The 18955-nt window shown below is 49.8% G+C and overlaps 1 protein-coding gene across 5 annotated transcripts in view; it reads right to left on the reverse strand.

The window, feature by feature from the left end:
• The window catches only part of VAV2 (vav guanine nucleotide exchange factor 2), a 120050-nt gene that overhangs the window by 36535 nt on the left and 64560 nt on the right, over positions 1-18955 (reverse strand). For all 5 annotated transcript variants that reach the window (XM_039730728.1, XM_039730724.1, XM_039730725.1 and 2 more), the window contains exon 3: positions 9855-9913. In XM_039730728.1, coding sequence (XP_039586662.1) covers positions 9855-9913 — 59 coding nt within the window. The remainder of the gene's footprint in view (positions 1-9854; positions 9914-18955) is intronic.

An 18955-nucleotide genomic window follows, 5' to 3' on the forward strand; every position in this document is an offset into this window, starting at 1 on the left:
AAGATTTAATCCATGGCCTGGTTAGCCCCCGAATTTGCTATTTTTGGATCCTTTCACTGGCATTAATTTTCTTTCTCTCCCCTGCTACACCTCAGCCTTCCTTAGGTTCTTAGTCCCACAGCTCCTATGCTTCCAGAAAAGCCCTTCTGTCCTACTGCTGAGGTTTAATGCTGCTTCAATCCCAACATTTCAGACTTTGGCTGTTCTCAGTGCATCATTTCAGGGGAGCAGCTCCAGACCAAGCAGTTTGAAGCAGTGCTGAGACCTGCAGCCAGCTCAGGTAAAACCCTGAGCCCAGGAGGGGACAGAGCAGTGCTGAGCCCAGCCATGGAGCAATTCCAGCCATCCCAGCTGCCCTGCCCTGCCACAGGGAGCACCCAAGGTGTGTCCATGGGCAAGGTGCCAACACAGGAGGGAGTCAGGCAAGGGCTGCAAAGCTCTGGCAAGAAGGCACAACTCAGAGGTGACTTCTGCTTAAACATCACTTGTCACAACAGCAATAAAAAATCCACCACAAGGCACCACCTCCTTTCTTCTACAATGCATATTGTGCTCTTAACGCTTAAACATCACTTGTCACAACAGCAATAAAAAATCCACCACAAGGCACGACCTCCTTTCTTTTACATGCATGTTCTGCTCTTAATCTCTGAGTGTTTCCTTCCCCAGTGCTTGCCATGCTGGAGAGAAAGGAGTAAAAGAATATTAAAATCACATGGACACATCCCCAGCCATAAATCTGGGCTGGAGGTGTAATTGGCTCCTGTGATACAACCCCCCATGTAAGACAAGGAGGCAGAAAAGGGAGAAAAATGTTTTCTAATCAGGGTTTCATGGGGATGCAGCTCTCCTGGCCCTCCCAGCTTCACCTTGACTGCTGGTGAAGGCCCGGAGTGAAAGTCAGGGCAGGGGAGGAATTAATAACCTGTGTCCCTGCAGTGGCAGCTAATGGCTAAATAAGGACTCACAGAATGCAATTAGAGGGAGAAGTCACACCGGGGTGAGGATTACTAAATGGACCATCCAAAATCTGGAGCTGAAGGGCAGCTTTTGGGACAAAGCCTTGGCTTTTTCCTCTGTTCATCCCTTGCTCTTCCCCAGGAGTTCTAAGTGCAACAACACAATTTAATTTCGTTCTACCAACATCCACTATTTGAAATATTTCCCTACTTTTGACTTAAGCTCCCTTATACATCCATTTAGGTTCTTTTTTTTGTCACTGAACACACCTGAGCTGGCTGCAAAACCAGATTTGATGTGGAAGGGACAGAGTGGGTGAGAGGAACTCTGCTCTCACTCCCACCCCACCAGATCCCCATCAAGGCAACACAAAGAAAAGCCAGCTGGGAGATCTTTTAAGGCAGTATTTCTCACCAGCACTGGGTTTTCACTGAAAACCTTCCCACAGATCCTCCATCCAGGTGGGTGAAGGTGCTGCACCTTCCCCAGCCATGAGCTCCCTGGTTTGGGACCAATCTCTGGGTCGTCTTTTTTGGTAAAATGAGTAAAAATGTTGTCAGTCAAAAGATCTAAAAGCTCTGGGTTCCCTGGGAAATTGTCAAAGTCCTCCAGGCACATTGCAATTTCTTATGTAGGAGCACAGCAGAGCTGGGAATGCCCAGCAGCAATGAGCACTTTGAGGCCACTGAAACCCAACAGGTCTGCAGAGACCCCAGTTTATTAAAATTCATTTGAAAACGTCTCTTATTTCATATCTTTAGCTAAGCACCAGCTTTTTTCCCTCCACCACCATGCAAAACCACCTGCTGAGCCCTTCATCCGGGGCTGCTGTGGGCCCCACCCCGCTCAGATGAAAAGCAAAAGCCCCCAGTGCCATCCAACAGAGCTGGAACAGGCTCTTAAGAGATAACAAAGCTCCCAAAGTAGACTCGTGCACAGACAAACCCCACAGCAGTGCACAGCATCACTTCCAGAGATCAAAGGAGGGAAGGGGAGTGGGATTGATCTGATGGGTTTGTTTAGGGCTGAAAAGGGAAGACAAGACCAAGCAATTTGTTCTGGAGTTTGGAGTGAGCTGCTCCTCTGGAGGGCAGGACTTACAGCACGTGCCCTTGATCTCACAAAACATTTTGGCCATTTCTGGATCTCCCAGAGCTCCCTGCAAACGGGTCACAGAGCAGAGCCAGCCACAGCACATCACATCACCCACAGGGACAATCAATTAATATTTCACGAGGCACCTCACGCAAGAAAAACCCTCCCTTGCTCTCGGGTTGCCCCATGATCCCTCCCACACCACATCCTCACCGTCCACCCCTGCACAGGGAGCCTCTCAGCACTGCCTGGCTGCTCTTCCCTCTGAATTATTTAGCACCAAGAGCCAGGTAGGCTGCAATTCTAACAGCAATAAACAGGGGGGTTTATTTATTTATGAGCACATTGCAGCATCTGGGCTGCCTTGTCCTGGCTGGAAGAGGTGAAGCCAGCTCCTCACCTCTGCAGGGAGCAGAGGGGCAGGGATGAGGCAGCTTCAGCCTGATCATTTTGTACAGCAGCACCCTGGCCTCAGATCCGTGTGGGACAGAGCAAGGAGGACCCAGCGTGGTTTATTTACCACTTTTCCACTCTCCACTCTGATTTCTTGGGGCCAAACAGCAGCTCTGGGAACAGCAAGCCTGGTGAGAAGCAGAGAGGGAGGAAATGTCCCACTCAGGGCTCTCCACCCCAAGGAGCTGCTCCCACCTGAGGCTGCTCTCAGTGCAGATGGGTTGTCAGGCAGAACTGCAAGGAAGTTTTCCTGACTCGTGCAAACCCCCTGAGGGATATAAAGGAGGTGATTTCTCCCTTTCTGGAGGGGGATTCCACCCTCCCAGCACCAGCAGGATAATCTGCCCCTGTTTTCCTGAGTCCAGGGATAACACTTGAGTGCTTTAAAGAGCAGGTGGAGTGTGTGACACCCGGGAAACCTGAGCTGCTCCCATCTGCTGTCCCTTCTGCGAGGCATTGCTTCACTGATGGGGAGGACCAGAGCCTCAAGCTGCTGCAAAGGAGCTCCTGCAGCCCTGCAGGGATGGACAGGGCTGTGCTGAGTCCTCCTGGCAGAAAAATGTTCCCATGGTGTGGAGTCTACAGGCTGAAATTGCAGCCTGCAGGACTTCAGCTGCCCTGGCTGGGGGTACAGAGTCCCTGACACCCCTGTTTAGAAGGAAGCATCATGGCAATGCACAGAAATCCCACAGGACACTGGTTTCACCAACATTTTAGGCTTCAGGCTGTGTTCCCATGGGAGTTTGGGAGTGGGGTTCTCAGCCCCACAGCTCCCATGCTTCCAGAAAAGTCCTTCTGTCACACTGCTGAGGTTTAATGCTGCTTCAATCCCAAAATTTCAGACTTTGGCTGTTCTCAGCACATCATTTTAGTAGCTCCAACCTTCCCCTTTTCTTTTTTCCTCTCTTTTTCTCCAGGAGGACGAGGCACTGGGGATCACCCCATTCTTGTGGCTGTGCCCCTGTCAGTTCTGGAACCCTGGGCCTGTCACCCCGGGCACTCCCGGAGCTGCCCAAAGAAAATAATGTATTTTTCCAAGACTTTTACACACCACTGAAAATGCTTCCCTCGTTGGCTTCATGCAATTAGGCAGATTAAAGCAGCATTAATTTACCAGGAGGTGGCTGTGAGCTGACCAGGCACCAGCAAAGAGGTGACCTGGAGCTGCTCTCCAAGATGTGGTTCCCATCTGTGAAACAGGAGCAGCACCAAGCAATGATTTTGGTCAAGTGCTGTGAGGTAAAACCACCCTGTCAATGCCCCCAAAATCCATTTATATAAAGCAGAGTAGAATAAATTCTCCTTGTGCAGAACAAGACCCATCAGAGCATACCAAAAGCTGCTGAATTTAATTAAAATCACACTTTTCTGTTACATTACTCATCTCTGGAAAGAAGCACCTCACGGGGCGCCAAATTTTAGACACATCCTCTGAAAAATGACAGTTTGCTTTCATTTGTGGTCTGGAACTTGCAGAAATTCTTGCAAGATTAATTCTGATGGAAATTCAGCAGGGCAGGAGCGAGTTACATCACCAGCTAACACAAAGATGATGATGAGGATGATGATGATGATGATTTTGCAGGAGAGCACTCAGTGCAGTGTCAGCACCCAGGGGTGAGCTGCAGGCCCTGCTTTATGCTCAGCTCCAATCTGAACTGAGCATTTCTGGAGATGAGAAGACAAGAAAATAACAGCTCGTAGAATTTTATGTTTCAACACGTTATCGCATTTTTAAAAACCCCTCATGTACCAATGCCTCACTCAAGCAAGAGAGACGATTTTCTCCTCACTTCAGCTCCACACTGATGAGAACAGATGGATAAAATCAAAAGGGGAATCCAGAAATGTCTTTCTTGAAAAGAAAGGAATAAAAAAGAGCCAAACCCTGTGGAGTAACAGTACAACCAACCAGTAGGGAATGAATCCCCCAAAAAAAGACCTGGGATGCTTCCCACCCAACAACTTCCTCACACTGGAAATCACCTGGTGAACACACAAATCCTGCAATCCCCATTTTTAACCTGCAGCAAAGCAGCACAAGGAGATCTTTCAGCACTCTGAGTTGTTCTGCTGCACCTGAGCAGCTGCCACCCTGTGAAACGTGTGCCAATAAAAATAAATAATTACCAAAATGGACTTTTCTGTTTGACTCCAGCACACCCCAGCCAAGAGGGGCCCAAGTGTGCAGCACAAACCAGCTCCAAACAGCCCATCCTGAGGGCCACCAGCAACCCCTTCCCCAGGGAGGAGCAGAGACACCTGGGCTGTCCCAGAGCATCCAAATGTCCCTCTCCAGGCACTCCTGTCCCCATCCCCCTGTGCTGGGAGCCTCCAGATCCCCTATTTCAGACCAGCTGAGCCTGGAGCCCTTCTCCATCCTTGGAACATCCTTGGGGATGAGCTGCATTTTGGGAAGACAGAGGTGTTGGGAAAGGTCCCACATGACACAGGGGTGGCTGAGGGAAGCACCGGTGACACAGAGGTGACCCCAAACCTGGAACCCTTCTCCATCCTTGGGGCAAGAGCTGCATTTTGGGAAGACAATCAGAGGTGCTGGAAAGGTCCCAGAGAGACACAGGGGTGGCTGAGGGAAGCACCAGTGACACAGAGGTGACCCAAAACCTAGAACCCTTCCCCATCCTTGGAGCATCCTTGGGGCAAGAGCTGCATTTTGGGAAGACAGAGGTGTTGGAAAGGTCCCACAGTGACACAGGGGTGGCTCAGGGAAGCACCAGGGACACAGAGGTGACCCCAAACCTGAAACCCTTCTCCATCCTTGGAGCATCCTCAGGAATGAGCTGCATTTTGGGAAGACAGAGGTGTTGGAAAGGTCCCACAGTGACACAGGGGTGGCTCAGGGAAGCACCAGGGACACAGAGGTGACCCCAAGGCCCAGCAAGCCCCACCTGAGCCCAGCCAGCAGAGCTGAGCTCATCAGAGCTGTGTTCATGAAGCAAAGCTGCTGCAGGGAGGGGACAGAGAAGCTGCCTTTGCTTTGTGAGCAGATGCTTGTGGGGTGACCTCAGCATCCCCCCAGCCTACAAAGCAGCCATGCAGGAAAACATGTCAGGGATATTTTTTTTTTTCAGGCTCTCTGTGAGGATACAAACTTGCCAAAAAAAATCTGTTAAGAATGTTTTTTTTTCTTTTAGCGGGAGAGGAGCTGCTTCTCAGCCAAGGATTCTGCTTATCAACAAATGGAGGAGCTTTAAGGTGACTCCTAGAGGTTTGGTGGTGTCAGAAGAAACAATCTCCACCTGACCTCCTGCTTGTGGGGTTTGTGCTGAGCTTCAGGGTTTGTGCTGGGGACCAGTTCCAAGCCTGGTCCCAGTTCCTGGAGAGCTCTGCAAAAGCACCAACTGCACCTGTAATTTCCAGACACAGATCCTCCCCCAGCCTTCTCCATCCATTTTACAGCAACACTTAAAGTGTGTACAAGGAAAACACAACGGCAGTAAAAGAATAATGGGCAGAGTGCAATTGCAGAGAGCTGCTGGCAGGGAATAAAACAGGCCTTGTAAAACCAACCTTCAGGAGAAGAGGTGCCCTAACAACCTCCTCATCAGGAGACACTTGAGGACTTAATTGTTAGTGCCTTTAATTGCTTGCCATTTTCACACCCAGCTGGATCTGCCTCCCATCCCCAGGGGCAGGGGAGCAGAGACCTAAATCTGATCTGCAGGAAGCCTGAGCATGCTGGAGAACCCTTGCAAAGGCCATAAAAAATCTTCCCCTATCTCCCTCCTGTCCTTCAGGACAGCCAGGGGAACATCCTGATCAGCTCCAGCTCGTGCCGCCACATCTTCTGCAAGAAGTGGGGTTTGCTGGTGGGATTGATGCCTTAAGTTTTTGTTTTTATATTTTTCAGGTTCTGTGTCCTTCCTACCACGGCCCAGCCAAAGCATTGCCACTGCTCCTGTGAGAGAAAACCTCCTCTGACAGCCAGGATTCACCCTCCTGCCCGTCTGCAAATGGTTTTAATTGTCTTTTATTAACTGTGGTGCCTTCTGAGGACAGTCACCGAGAGGTTCAGTTCACACAGAAAGGATTTGCTCAGATTTAGGGCCTCCAGAAAGGCCTCTGAACATGCAAACCCCTTCCTGCCCTCAGCTGGGCTTTGCTGTGCACACATGAAAAATGCATGCAGGCAGCACGAGCCAATATCCCTGAACCTCCTGCTTTGCCTGCAGAACTCTGCTTCCAGGACAAACACAGATCTCAGGGAGATGAATAAACACGTGCCCCTCCTCTGCTCAGAGCTCCCCTTCAGCCCCCAGAGCACGAGGGGGATGATGGAGCCCGGGATGTGCCACAGGCAGCAGGAACAGCCCTGCCTGTGGCAGGAAAACCTTGTGGGAAAACAGGGAAAAAAAGCTTTAAGAAAATAATTATAATCCTGGTTTATTGGAACCTGCAACAAGAAGTCTTGCTGTCCTCCAGAGAGCTGAGTTTGCTCAAGAAAATCTGGAGTGAAAACTCAGGAAGGGAATGAAAATTCTTGCTCCAAAGGCCAGGAGAAGCTTTGCATGACATCCCTGTGCAAGGAGCACGCTGCTGCAGAATCCTGCAGAATCCTCCAGGCTGCCTGGGAAGTGCCAGCCAGCGTGGGAATGGGGTAATGGAATTAGGGCTGCAGTGGAAAATCCTGACTGCATAATAAAGGCTCCTTGTTCAGGGATGGAACTTCTCCCTGGAAGTGCTGACAGTCCTCCAAAGAGATGGAGGGAAGGATGAGAACCAATAACAAATCAATCTCCTCTCCTGAGCGATGAGGATCTGCTCTTTGTCCCCGTGCACAACCCTTTGGGACAACAGAGGGATCAAAACCCCACCAAAAGCTCCCGTCCCATCAGCACAGAGCCTGCCTCCTGCAGGATCTGTGGGAGCAGCCCTGGGATGGGGACAGGGCAGGCAGAGGATGGTCACAGCAGGGCTGTGACTGCAGCTGCTGCACATTAGGCACATTGCAAATGGAACCCTGCATTCAGGATGGAGTTTTTGCCCTGTTTTTGCTGCTTGTTTCTTGGAAGAAGCACTCTGTCAGCTCCTCAGAGCTGCCCTGATAGCTATCTGCAGGACTCTGGGAAACAGGGCTCCTCTGCCAAGGCTCCTGTAGCCAGAAATTATTAAGACAGAAAGAGTGATTTCTTTTTTTTTTTCACTGAACAGCACACAAGATTGATTTTTATTTTTCTCCACGCCATGAAACTTATTTAAGGACAAGGAACAGGCTTTGGGATTCATTTCACTGTTAATTTGCCTGATCCTGATTCTCAGACCCTAAAATAGGGATTGGAGCAGAGCCACATTCATGCTGTGGGGCTGAAGACCACACAATCCACCCAGCATCCAAATCTCACTCTATTTACCATGTATTTAAGCACTGTGCCTAAGCCAACAAGATTTTTCCCACTTCCAAGGGAAGCAGCTTCACTGGGAGAGGGAAGAGGATGGACCCAACGAGCTGAGGGGCAGTGGTGGCTGATGGGAGCAGTCCCTTCAGGCAGCCAGAGCTGCTGCTGGTTCCCACAAGATTAGATTAATTCAGATTCATTCATTTGAGATAAGTTTCTGCCATTGAGGGGTTTGTGATGGTGCAGCAAGGAATCACCTAATTTAAAGGAAAGAAGATGCAGCAATGGACAAAGCCAGGGCTCTGTGGCTGCAGGGGACAGTGGGATGGGAGGGAACACTCCCAGGAGGGTATTTTCCTGGAATTACAGAATTCATTTCTAGTCTGTTCTATTTTCCAGCTAAAGGAGTGACAGCATTTTCTGTTCCTGCAGAGCTGGAGGAGAAACAGGGTTAATACACAGGAAAACAGGGTTAGAAGCAAAGGCTCACTAAGCTCTGTGCTATTCTTGTGTAATTATGGTGCCAAAGGCTTCCAAGATAAAGGATTTTAGTGGGAACTGTAAATGCCAGCTGTAAAATGAACGAGAAAAAGCCTCATGCCCACAAGACCAGCAAAGCCTCCCTTGTCTCTGCACCCCAGCTATGCCCAGCCCTCAACACACCCAACAGGGGCTCAGCCAGAGCCTTCCCAGGGGTGGCAGCTCCTTCATCCTCTGAGCTGGATCCAGGACCCCCCTCCCTGCCTTGGGAAGGGCTTTGCCAGGGGGTGACCCCTGGAACCCTCCCGGTGATGCCCCAAGACTCAAACCAGCCCTTGCCAAGGCACTGCAGGTTGTGCACGTGAATTCCCCAGCCTCCAAACCCCTTGGATGCTCTTCTCCCTTAAAACAAAAACCACTGCAGGCTCCTGCAGGACTCAGGGCTATCTGCACAACAAACAGCCCTTAACTCACAGCACATCTTTCTTCCTCAAAGCCTCGGCCCTGCCTCTCCCCCAGCCCTGCTGGGATCTGTGTTTAACAGATGGGAAGGCTCTGAGCTGGTTTTACACGTGAAAAGCTGTTCCCCTCCAGCAATCTCAGCGCAGACAAGGCAGGGAAAATATGTTCCAACAGTGGGAATGGTGGCAGGGGGTGCTGGGGGTGGGTGGCAGGGCTGGGAGTGGGGCAGGGATGCCACCCATCCCTTCATCCTGGCTGTGCCTGGCTTGGGATGCACCACAGATCCCACCCAGAACAGCAGCAGGAGAAAATCCAGTGCTGTGGAGAAAATCCAATGTGTTCTGTAGCTGGGGGGGGTGGGGGGTGAAAACACACCCACTCCCTGCCCAGAAAAATGAGGAGAGGTAATTTAGGTTGCAAACTCATCCCTGTTATAGCCGTGGCCCTAATGAGATGTTCCCAGATTAATAATACAAATGCACTCTAACAAGGAAAGCAATTGCAAAGCAATTTTGCAGGGAGCTGAACAAAGAGCAGGATAACAGCTCTGCTTAATAGGGGCTGTCTGCTGCTTTTAATTCCTTCTGCACTGCTCCCCCAGAGGAGGAGCAGGCAGCACACCCCGGCTGCAACCCTGCACTGTCACCAGGGATGTGCCTGTGACACAGCCAGGGGACATTTCCCAGCTGGTAGGGGCAGAAAGGTCCCTGGGCTCTCCTGCACAGGGGCAGTGGGGACAGGGGGATGATGCCACAGCTCCTGGCACTGCTGGCTTTTGTGGGATCCCTCGTGGAGTTGAGCAAAACCTCCAGCTAGAGACCCCAAACCTCACCCTGCTGCCCTGCCCAGCACGCACAGTGCACACAATTCCTCATGTTTTCACTTATTTCATCTGAAACTATTCCTGCCTGCATCCCAAAGGCACCCCTGGTGTCTGTTTAACTCCATTATGTGCAGCCTCTAAAGAGTCTGATGTGATTAAACACAAAGAATATGGAGAGGGGGAGAGAAATGTTATTTTAAGGCATCATATTGAAAGGATCTTACCTAATTCCTTTGGTTTGAGCAATACTGTGGAAGGAGAGCCTGGATACTGCAGAGATCACCTGGAAATGAGAGAAAAAAGAGGCTGGTGTGCTTACTGAGGACACAGGAAGGTTTGGTGGGAGCCCAAGGACCCCCAGCCTGGTTCTTGGAGCTGCACCCCACTGGAATGGAAGTGCTCCAGTCCCCCCCTCAGTGCCACAGTGTCACCAGCAGGGCTGGGAGCACACTGCCAGTGCAAACCCTGCTTTAGGTTCCACCACTGAGCACAAAAGACATTTAACCCTCAAGATATTACTGAACAGCTTCATCCGAGGAAATTCCATCCCCACTCTCATTTAATGAGCCCAGACCTGCCCTGACAGGTTTTATGCCACACTAAGAAGCATTGAGAAAAACCTCTTACTTTGTGTTTTATTACAAAAGGATTACAACTCCTTTCTTGTCTCTCCTCAGACAAAATGATCTTATTGAGGCAAACTTGCCAAGACTGAGCAGCTCTGACTCCCTGCAATTCAATGAAGATGCATCATCAGTTTGTCAGAGGTGGGTGCAGACCATCGCCCTTTTCTGGCAGAAAACAGCCAGGAGTGATTCAACACCAAAATATTCTCATCAGCACTGCAATCAGAAGCAATAAAACCACCAGGTTTTTCAGAAGAACTCCCATTTTTTGATGGAAGTTTTAATTGCTATGGAGAATTTTCGATGAAGAGGAACAAAGAATGGGTTTGAGGTAGATTTAAGCTGTGTTTTACCCTTGTTCACATTCACAATTTCAAAGCTGGAGTAATAAAAACAAACCTGTTATTTTTGGACTGGGATGGGACATGGATAAAGGGCTTCTTGAGAGGGCTCCATGTGTACAAACCCAAGCCCTGGGGGCTGCTGCTGCCTGGGGCTGCCCTGCATCCAACCCAGCCACAGGGTTTTTTATTCCCTTTATTCAGGAGTTTTACTTTGGGATGCTCCCCTGCTTTGCTGAGCCACTTCCACACCACCCACCCAGGGACCACAACCCTGGATTTTCTGCTGGGATGAACTCAGAGCCACATTTTTATGCCAGGACATCAGTGAGAGCCCCATCTCAGACCATCCACACTTTTGCAACCTTCGTCACTCCCATTTTTCACGTGCCATGAATGCCAGCCTGGCTGTCAGCTGCTGGTGCCCCACATGTGGAGCCAAATCCACGGCAGCAACCAAAAAACTGGGAAATCACCGAAAAAATGTGTGCTTTTCACATGGAAAACAGGGAAGAGAACATCCCTGGAAGGCTCCAGGGCTCAGCAGGGCACAGAACACCTCGAGTGGTACCTGGAACACCCAGCCCAGGGCACAGAGACTGGAAACTCCCCTGGCACCCCCAGCCCTGCTCCAGGGGGCTTAAAATAGTACCAGGGAAGCCCTAGACTGACTGAATGAGTCTCTTCCATGCTCTATTTTTAGCCTTCTGAAGTAAAAATCCAGTTTATGAATCAGACAGTGCCACGGCGGGGTTTGACTTCCAGGGAAATTTAAGAGAAAAGCTCCCTGCTCTCCTCAGCAACAAGGCTCCCTTTGTTCTCTGCTGAGCAGCCCCAAGCTCTGCTCATCCTGGCACATCAAAGCCCAGGCACTGCTTCCAGTCAGGAGCCAGCACAGCCCGGTGGGGATCCCAAATCCATGGATCCCAAATCCACTGATTCCCAAACCCACAGATCCCAAATCCATGCTCAGGTGAGAAAATCAGGAGCCAGCACAGCCCAGTGAGGATCCCAAATCCACTGATCCTAAATCCACAGATCCCAAATCCACGGATCCCTAATCCACAGATTCCAAATCCTCAAATCCCAAATCCTCAGATCCCAAACCCACAGATCCCAAATCCATGGATCCCAAACCCACACTCAGGTGAGGAAGTGAGGAGCCAGCACAGCCAAATAAGGCTCCCAAATCCACTGATCCCAAATCTGAAAATCCTCAAATCCCAAATCCTCAGATCCCAAACCCACAGATCCCAAATCCATGGATCCCAAACCCACACTCAGGTGAGGAAGTGAGGAGCCAGCTGAGTGAGGATCCCAAATCCACTGATCCCAAATCTGCTGATTCCAAATCCACGCTAAGGTGAGAAAGTGAGGAGCCAACACAGTTGAGTGGAGATTTCAAATCCACTGATCCCAAACCCACAGACCCCAAATCCACACTCAGGTGAGAAAGCCAAGCCACCCAGAGTGAGGGTTCAGGCACAAAAAGCCTCCTTGAAGCATCTCTAGAAGGATTGTCCCAATATCAGGAATATTTTTCCCAATATCTCCTAAGAACAAGACAAGCCCAGTGCAAGGCCAGCTCCTCACAGCTCCCAGTCCCAGCCAGGGAAGTGTTTAAGGATAAGTAATCCTCTCAATTTCAACAGGATTAAACAACATTATTAAAACTAACTCAGCCCTTAAGTGTTTGCTAAACTGTGTCTCATTTTCCCTGTAAAACAGCTTCTTGTGTGCAGGCAAAGCCAGGCCTGACTTCTGGCTCTGGTGTAAGCTCAGGATCTGTCCCACACCCCCAGGGCAGCAGGAGGGTCCCTGATCCCAGCTGAGGCTTTTCCCTGCTCCTGGAACACCAGGACACACCAAAAGATCTAAAACAGATATTCCAACCTGCCCCTGAACACTGCAGGGATGGAGCAGCTTCTCTGGGCAACTCTGCCAGGGCCTGCCCACCCTCACAGCCAGGAATTCCTTCCCAATATCCATCTGACCCAAATCCCTGTCAGTTTAAAACCATTTCCCCTTGCCAAAAGTCACCCTCCAAGCCATTTGAAGATGTTGTTTGGAAAACTATTCTCTTATCTGTGCATTTTTCTTCAGGAGATGTAGGGCTGTGGGTTTTAACAACAGGGGCTTATGCAGATTATTGCTATTATTATTACTTCTTCACCCATTTCTCAATGCAATTTCCTCCCTGGAAACTGCATTCAGCACACAAAATTACCATAAAAGCTATATATAACATCCCACTGACAATAAGATGGCAGGAATATAAACAGGAATATAAAGGTACCACATGCAGGTGATGCACAGACACTTTTCTCTACCAGTGACCTGCAAAGGCTTCATGGGGAAATTTCTGGTGGTTTTGCCGTGACAAGTGAGGGATGCCCTTCACGTTCCTGAAATTCCAGTGTGCTTTGTATTTATTTACGGGCATGGGTTCAATCCAACCACCCAGCTGATCATTTACTGAGCAGAGAGATCATTGCTGAAAACAATAACACCACAAAGTGAGGCACGAGCCCTGCAGGTGACTTCAGGTTTAAAAAGGCCCTGAGTTCTCCACTTCATGGGAAAAAGAAAGAAAAGAAAAATAAAATAAACTAATCAAGACTCAATGAGAGTTTGTCACACTCACTGGTCACTTTGGAAAACAACAAAGTGAGTAAAGAAATGGGATTTTTGTAAAGAATTTAAAAAACAAAACACAGTAGCCACACTACTTCAATAAAAAATTCACCACTTTTCTTCTTTACTCCCAACACTTTCCTTTTAGGAATTACAGATTTTAAAATAAACCAAACCCAGAGAGAAAATAAATTATTATGTTCACTCCTCTTCTACTTCCTCTGGCATTGTTTATGGCTGATGGTATCTCTGAGCATCTAGAAAACTCTAAAATAAACTTTTTTTTTTATTTGAAAAAACAAACTGACCCAGCTGGGCTGGAGAACACTTTGCATAGGAGGAACTTTCCAGCTCTGGGCACTCCAGGAGTGACCCTGGGAGAGGGAATGAGCTGAGGGCTCACGGCCAGCACTGAGCATTTCCAGAACAGATTTGCTTCTAAGCAAACCAGGAGCTCTGCCCAGCACTGGGCAGAGATTTCCCTGTGCCACCTCTGCACATGCCCTGCCAGGGAGAGGGGTTTTCACAGCCTGCAGTTACAGAGACTCATTTTCTGCTTTGCCCCTGAACTCACAAAGGGCAAAACAAATCCTCAGGCCAAACATCCCCAGCCTCAGGCAGAAACTTGACCCCAAAATCAGAGACAAACTGATGGTATCTCTGAGCAGCCAGAAAATCTCCCAAATAAACTCTCTCAGGTCTGAAAAAACAAAGCAGCTGGGCTGGGGAGCTCTTGGCATGGGAGGAAGGCAGAGATGCCATTTCTGAGCTGGATGATGGCACCCCTCAATCAAAACACCGATGGGAACAGTCCCAGGGACAGGAATGCTCAAAGAAAAGCAGTCCTCAGAGCAAGGAGGATTTCATCCAGCTGCCTCCTGCCTGAGGTGCTGCAGAATCCTGGATTTTCTCCCTCTGGAGCACGTGGAGCTCCTGTTTGCTCTTTTCCCTGCACACCTGCATCCCTGTGCCATGGTTTGGATCTTGGCTGGACCAGCCTGGGAATGCAGAGCAGCCCAAAGTGTGAGAGGAACACAAACCATGACCTGCTTGCTCTGCCTGGGACCTCGGGAAGGCTGACCCAGAACAGAGGCTAGGAGGAGTTAAAGAATAAAGCAAGGATTTATTAAAAACCTCAATGGATCCATCTTGGGCAGCACAAGAGCCCAGCCAGAGCTACACCCAAGATGAACCAAAATGGTGACAAAAAGGACACCAGTCACAGGGCCTCTTAATTTATCAGCTCTGCTCTATTTGCATATTGGAGTTCATTGTCCAATTCCAGCTTCAGCCCATGCAGTCCCATCCTTCTTGTTTTCCTCTCTTCAGTTCCCTTACAAGGAGAAGAACAATTTGTGTGGATTTATGGCTACTGCTAGAAAATCTCTGCACTCTGTCACACCACCATAAGTTACCCCATCTCCCATATTTAAGGCACCAATTTGTCTTTTCCCATCACAGACCAGCTGAGGAGGGAAGGGAACGCTGTCACTCATTTTTGGTGTCCCAAACCCCTATGTCTGTGTGTCAGAGGTGTCTGTGCTCCTCTGTCCCCACCTGGCCAAGGGCAGGGCAGGTCCCTCACCTTCCCAGGACACAGAGAATATCCAAAGGCAGCAAGAGAAGAGGCAAAGCAGCCCAAAACAGAGAAAGAGCCACAAACCAGCCCAGCCACAGCCCCGCTCCCTGCTCAGCTCCAAACACAGGGATTAATGCCCTGAAACTCCAGTGCCTGCTTTGTGCTGCTGAGCTCCTCTAATAAAGAGCAATAAAGAGTTATTCTGCTCCTTAATGGGCTCTCTCCTCCACCACGGCTGCTGAGCCACTGCCTGGCTCAGGACTTTTATTATCTCTGTGTGATAGCAGCGACTGGAGCGAGGAGCTGCCTTTGATGGGACTTTAAAAGCCTCAGGGGGGAAACCCAGCGGTTTCTCAAGTGAGCCAACACCAAAGCCAAGAGAGATGAGCTGGGAAAGAGCCTCCAGCTGAGCAGGGCACAGAGACTGATCCGATGGCCCTGGAATAGTGGGAGCAGTGAGCTCAGCAGCACCCATGGGTGATGGATGTGCTCCCTCCAGATTAAAGATATTACAAAATTGACTCTTAAGGAAAAAATAAAATCCAGCGTGTAAGTGGAAAGGGCTCGTTTGCATGGCTTTGTGATGGTTACAAAAAGAGCTTGTCCTTTGGGAAAGGAGGGTGATGAGGCAGGGGGACTGGGCTTTTTCCTGCAAATTGGAGGGGGGAAAACCACAAACAAAGTGGCTTGGCTTGGAGCTTGGCTCATGTGCCTGGAGAAGACGCTCAGGTGAGCACCAGGCAGAGCTTCTCACTCCAACACAGCCCCTCTGCTCTGTCCAGCTCCTTCCCGTGCCCCCAATTAGCCGTTCCCTAATGAACCTGGAAGGGTGCCGAGTGCTGAGCAGCAGAGGAGGGGGCTGGAGCGTGGGAAGGTGTGAAACACGAGGCAGGACGTGGGCGCTGACAGCTCCGACCTCGCCGAGTCCCTGCTGAAAGCCACCAAGCTGTGCTGGGCACTTGGCCCGGAAAGAAGGGCAGGAAGGGGGGAAAAAGACAAAAAAAGTATCCTTAGAAGCATTTAATTAGCTTCAAATGGGTTTACACAGGCAGTCTGCAAAGCCTGAGCTGCCACAAGGACTCCTCGTGCCCAGGTGTGGGAGCACAGGGAAGGGAACACCAGCAGGACAGGTGGTCCATGATGCTCTGCATGGATCTCTGCAGGCGTTGGAGAGCCTGGAAAAGGCTCAGAGCCCATCCCATGCTAAGCAGGGGGGTTATAATTATCATATCTGTGCTTTCCATGGATGTAACAACCAGGAATATTCAGGGGAAAGGGTCCTGCAGACAACTGCTGACCCCACAGCACTGATGCAAAAGGATAAGATGGACAAACAACCCTAAAAATGGCCCCAATATTTGTCTTATGCCATAGGGAACACCAGGACAGGCTAAACTTTGTCAGAAATCAGCTGCTCCTGCTCAACATTTGAATTGAGTCAGATTTAATTAGATTTACTCCCCAAACTGTGAGTCAGCTGCTCCACAACCTCATCCCCTGCTCATCCTGAAGGGCTCCCGGTCCTTCTCTGACCCCAGCCCATAACTCAGGGTGCCCAAAGTCAGGCACTCAAGCAAAACCCTCTTTTGTGACCCAAAAAGAGCCACCCCAACAAACTTTTCCAGGGAAAAGCCCCTGCCAGAGGCACCCAAAGTAAAGAACTGCTCAGGCAGAGCACGGAAAAGGAGCAGCTCACATTAATTCCTGGTGGTAGAAGGTGAGGCTGGGGCATGGCTCTGCTCACAGCTGTCACCTGGGCTGTCCTCATCACTGGAATTCTGCACTGCACTGGCACAACACACCCAGAAAAGCTGTGGGTGACCCCAGGAATTGCTGAAGGAGGCTTGGGGCAACCTGGACTAGTGAAGGTGTCACTGTTCATGGCAGGGAGAGGGACAAGATGGGCTTTCATGTCCAAATTCTGTGTTTTTATCACTCCATGACCAGACTCCAAATTAAAAAGCTGCCAGCCCAGCCAGCACACCCATCCCAGCCCTTTCATCAGCTCCACCTCGAGATATTCCAAGTGAATTCCAGACTAGGGGACTTCCAAGGGTTCCTTGCATGCTGAAAGGAGAGGCTCTCCTGCAAAAACAACCCCCCCTTTCCCCCAGTATTGATTGGATTTGTTGGAACAGATGGAGAAAACAGCTAGTCAGATGCAAAACACGGATATCCAAACCTGCTTCCAAGAAAATGGCTTTAATCTGTATTAAGTTTAATCCCTTTCGATCAAGGCCTGGGATGTAAGCAGAAAATATTTCAGATTTTCACATACCTTTGGGTTCCCATTTCCTCTTGGCTCCAAAAGGGAGCTGGGAGGTCAGAGCAAAACACATGGAGCAACAAAAAAGAAAAAGCTTTAGGAACATTTTGCATGTGCAGGAGAAATTGGAAGCATCCATATGAAACCAATCCACTTGCACAAAGAGTAATTTACCTATTGGAGAGAGAGAGAAAGAGCTCAAAATTCTCCTTGCCTGATTTCCTTCATCATTATCCCAGGTGCTAAAGGAAAAAATGCAGCTGTGTATAAAAACAACACAAAGGAAAGTGTTTAAAAGCCTTTTTTCTTTGCATTTTGTAGAGTTCCCAATTTCTGGAAGGGCCACAGCCTCCAGGTTTCCCCAGAGAAGCTGAAATCCCTTCCAGCCCCAGAGCAGCAGAGCTGGTGGGAGATGCACAGCCCATCTGACCAAGGGCAGGTTTGTCCCTCCCTGCCACACCCAGGGGATTGGTTTGGGAGTCACCATCCCACTGGACGGAAATATCCCACTTCAAGGGAGGCACCTGCAGCTTAACACTTCACAGGCTGCGGTGGTCCAAGCCCTGAAGCTTCTCCATTGATCCCTCAGGCTCTGAGCCCTGGATTCCTCCTGCAGCTCTACTTCACTCCTCCCATGGTACCTGCAAAGCTTCAGCTCTGCCCCAGGCAGCCTCAGGGAAGCCAAGTCCCTCCTAAAACCCTCCTGCAGCAGCAGTTTAACTATCCCAAGGCTGTTTGAGACCAGCTGTGTTTTACAGATCAGGAGAAAAACTCGTTTGAGCTCAAAGGAATTCCTGTAATTCCAAGGTACACAAAAGAGGCAGGAAGCAAACAGGGGTGTTTTAAGCGCACTTTAAAAGGCAGCTTTTAGAATTTGCCTGGGATTTGCTGCTTTGATTTGCTCAAAACCTGGCACTGCTGTGTTTGCAGGGATGGGAGACCTTTCCCACTGAAGTTTCCTTCCCTGCAGCTGCTCGGAGTCGGGGCTTGCAGCAGGAATCCCTCTTGGCTCCACAGATGGAAGGGCTGCTCCAGCTTCCTGCACAAGCACAGACCCACCTGGATGAAACACCTTCACCTTCACAGCTTTCAGTTTAAAAAAAGGAGGGAAAAAAGTCCAGAAGAGAAGGGAGGGGCAAAAGAACTCGATGTGCCCATGAACTGTGGGAACACACAGCCAGGAGAGGGCTGGAGCTCTCCTCTGCCTGCACCCCTCAAAACACAGAGTGACACTGAGCAGAAATACTCAGGAAGGAGAACAGCAGGAGGAGAAGCACAGGAAAGCAGGATGAAGTTCATTTCCTTAGCCCTAATCCTCTCCCAGACTCCAGGGAGGAGCAGCACCTTGCAAACTTGTGGGGTTTATTATCATTACAAACAAACTTCCCCCAGAGCCAGCTAGGTCTGAGCTGCCTCCTTGGCCCAGATCAGCACTAATATGCCTGTTAAATATCCATTTTTCAGGCCCTGGGGACACCTGGACACAGGACCAAGGCCCATCACATCACCAAGAGCCTCAAAGCTTCTCCTCAAACTGAGACTTCTCTTGGAGCTACTGAGCTCCAGCTTCAGGAATGTTTGCAAGTGCAAGGTCCTGGTTTCATGGGTAACTAAAAACCTCTGATAAGATCACCTCAAGCATCCTACAGCAGTTCAAGCGTGGGGCACAAGGAAGCAAAGTTCTCCTTTCCAAACCCAGGAAACCTGAGTTAAGATTATGACTTCAGCTCTCAGCCCTTCCTCCTGAGCTGGAAGAGGCTTGAGTTAAGATTATGACTTCAGCTCTCAGCTGGAAGAGGCACCCAAACCCCACAAAGCCACATTCAGACATGAAATCAATCAGGGAATCATTTCCCCATCTCCTGCAGCACTCTCAGAA

Source organism: Passer montanus, unplaced genomic scaffold (genome assembly GCF_014805655.1).
Source record: "Passer montanus isolate IOZ18808 unplaced genomic scaffold, ASM1480565v1 scaffold73, whole genome shotgun sequence".
Lineage (NCBI taxonomy): Eukaryota > Metazoa > Chordata > Aves > Passeriformes > Passeridae > Passer > Passer montanus.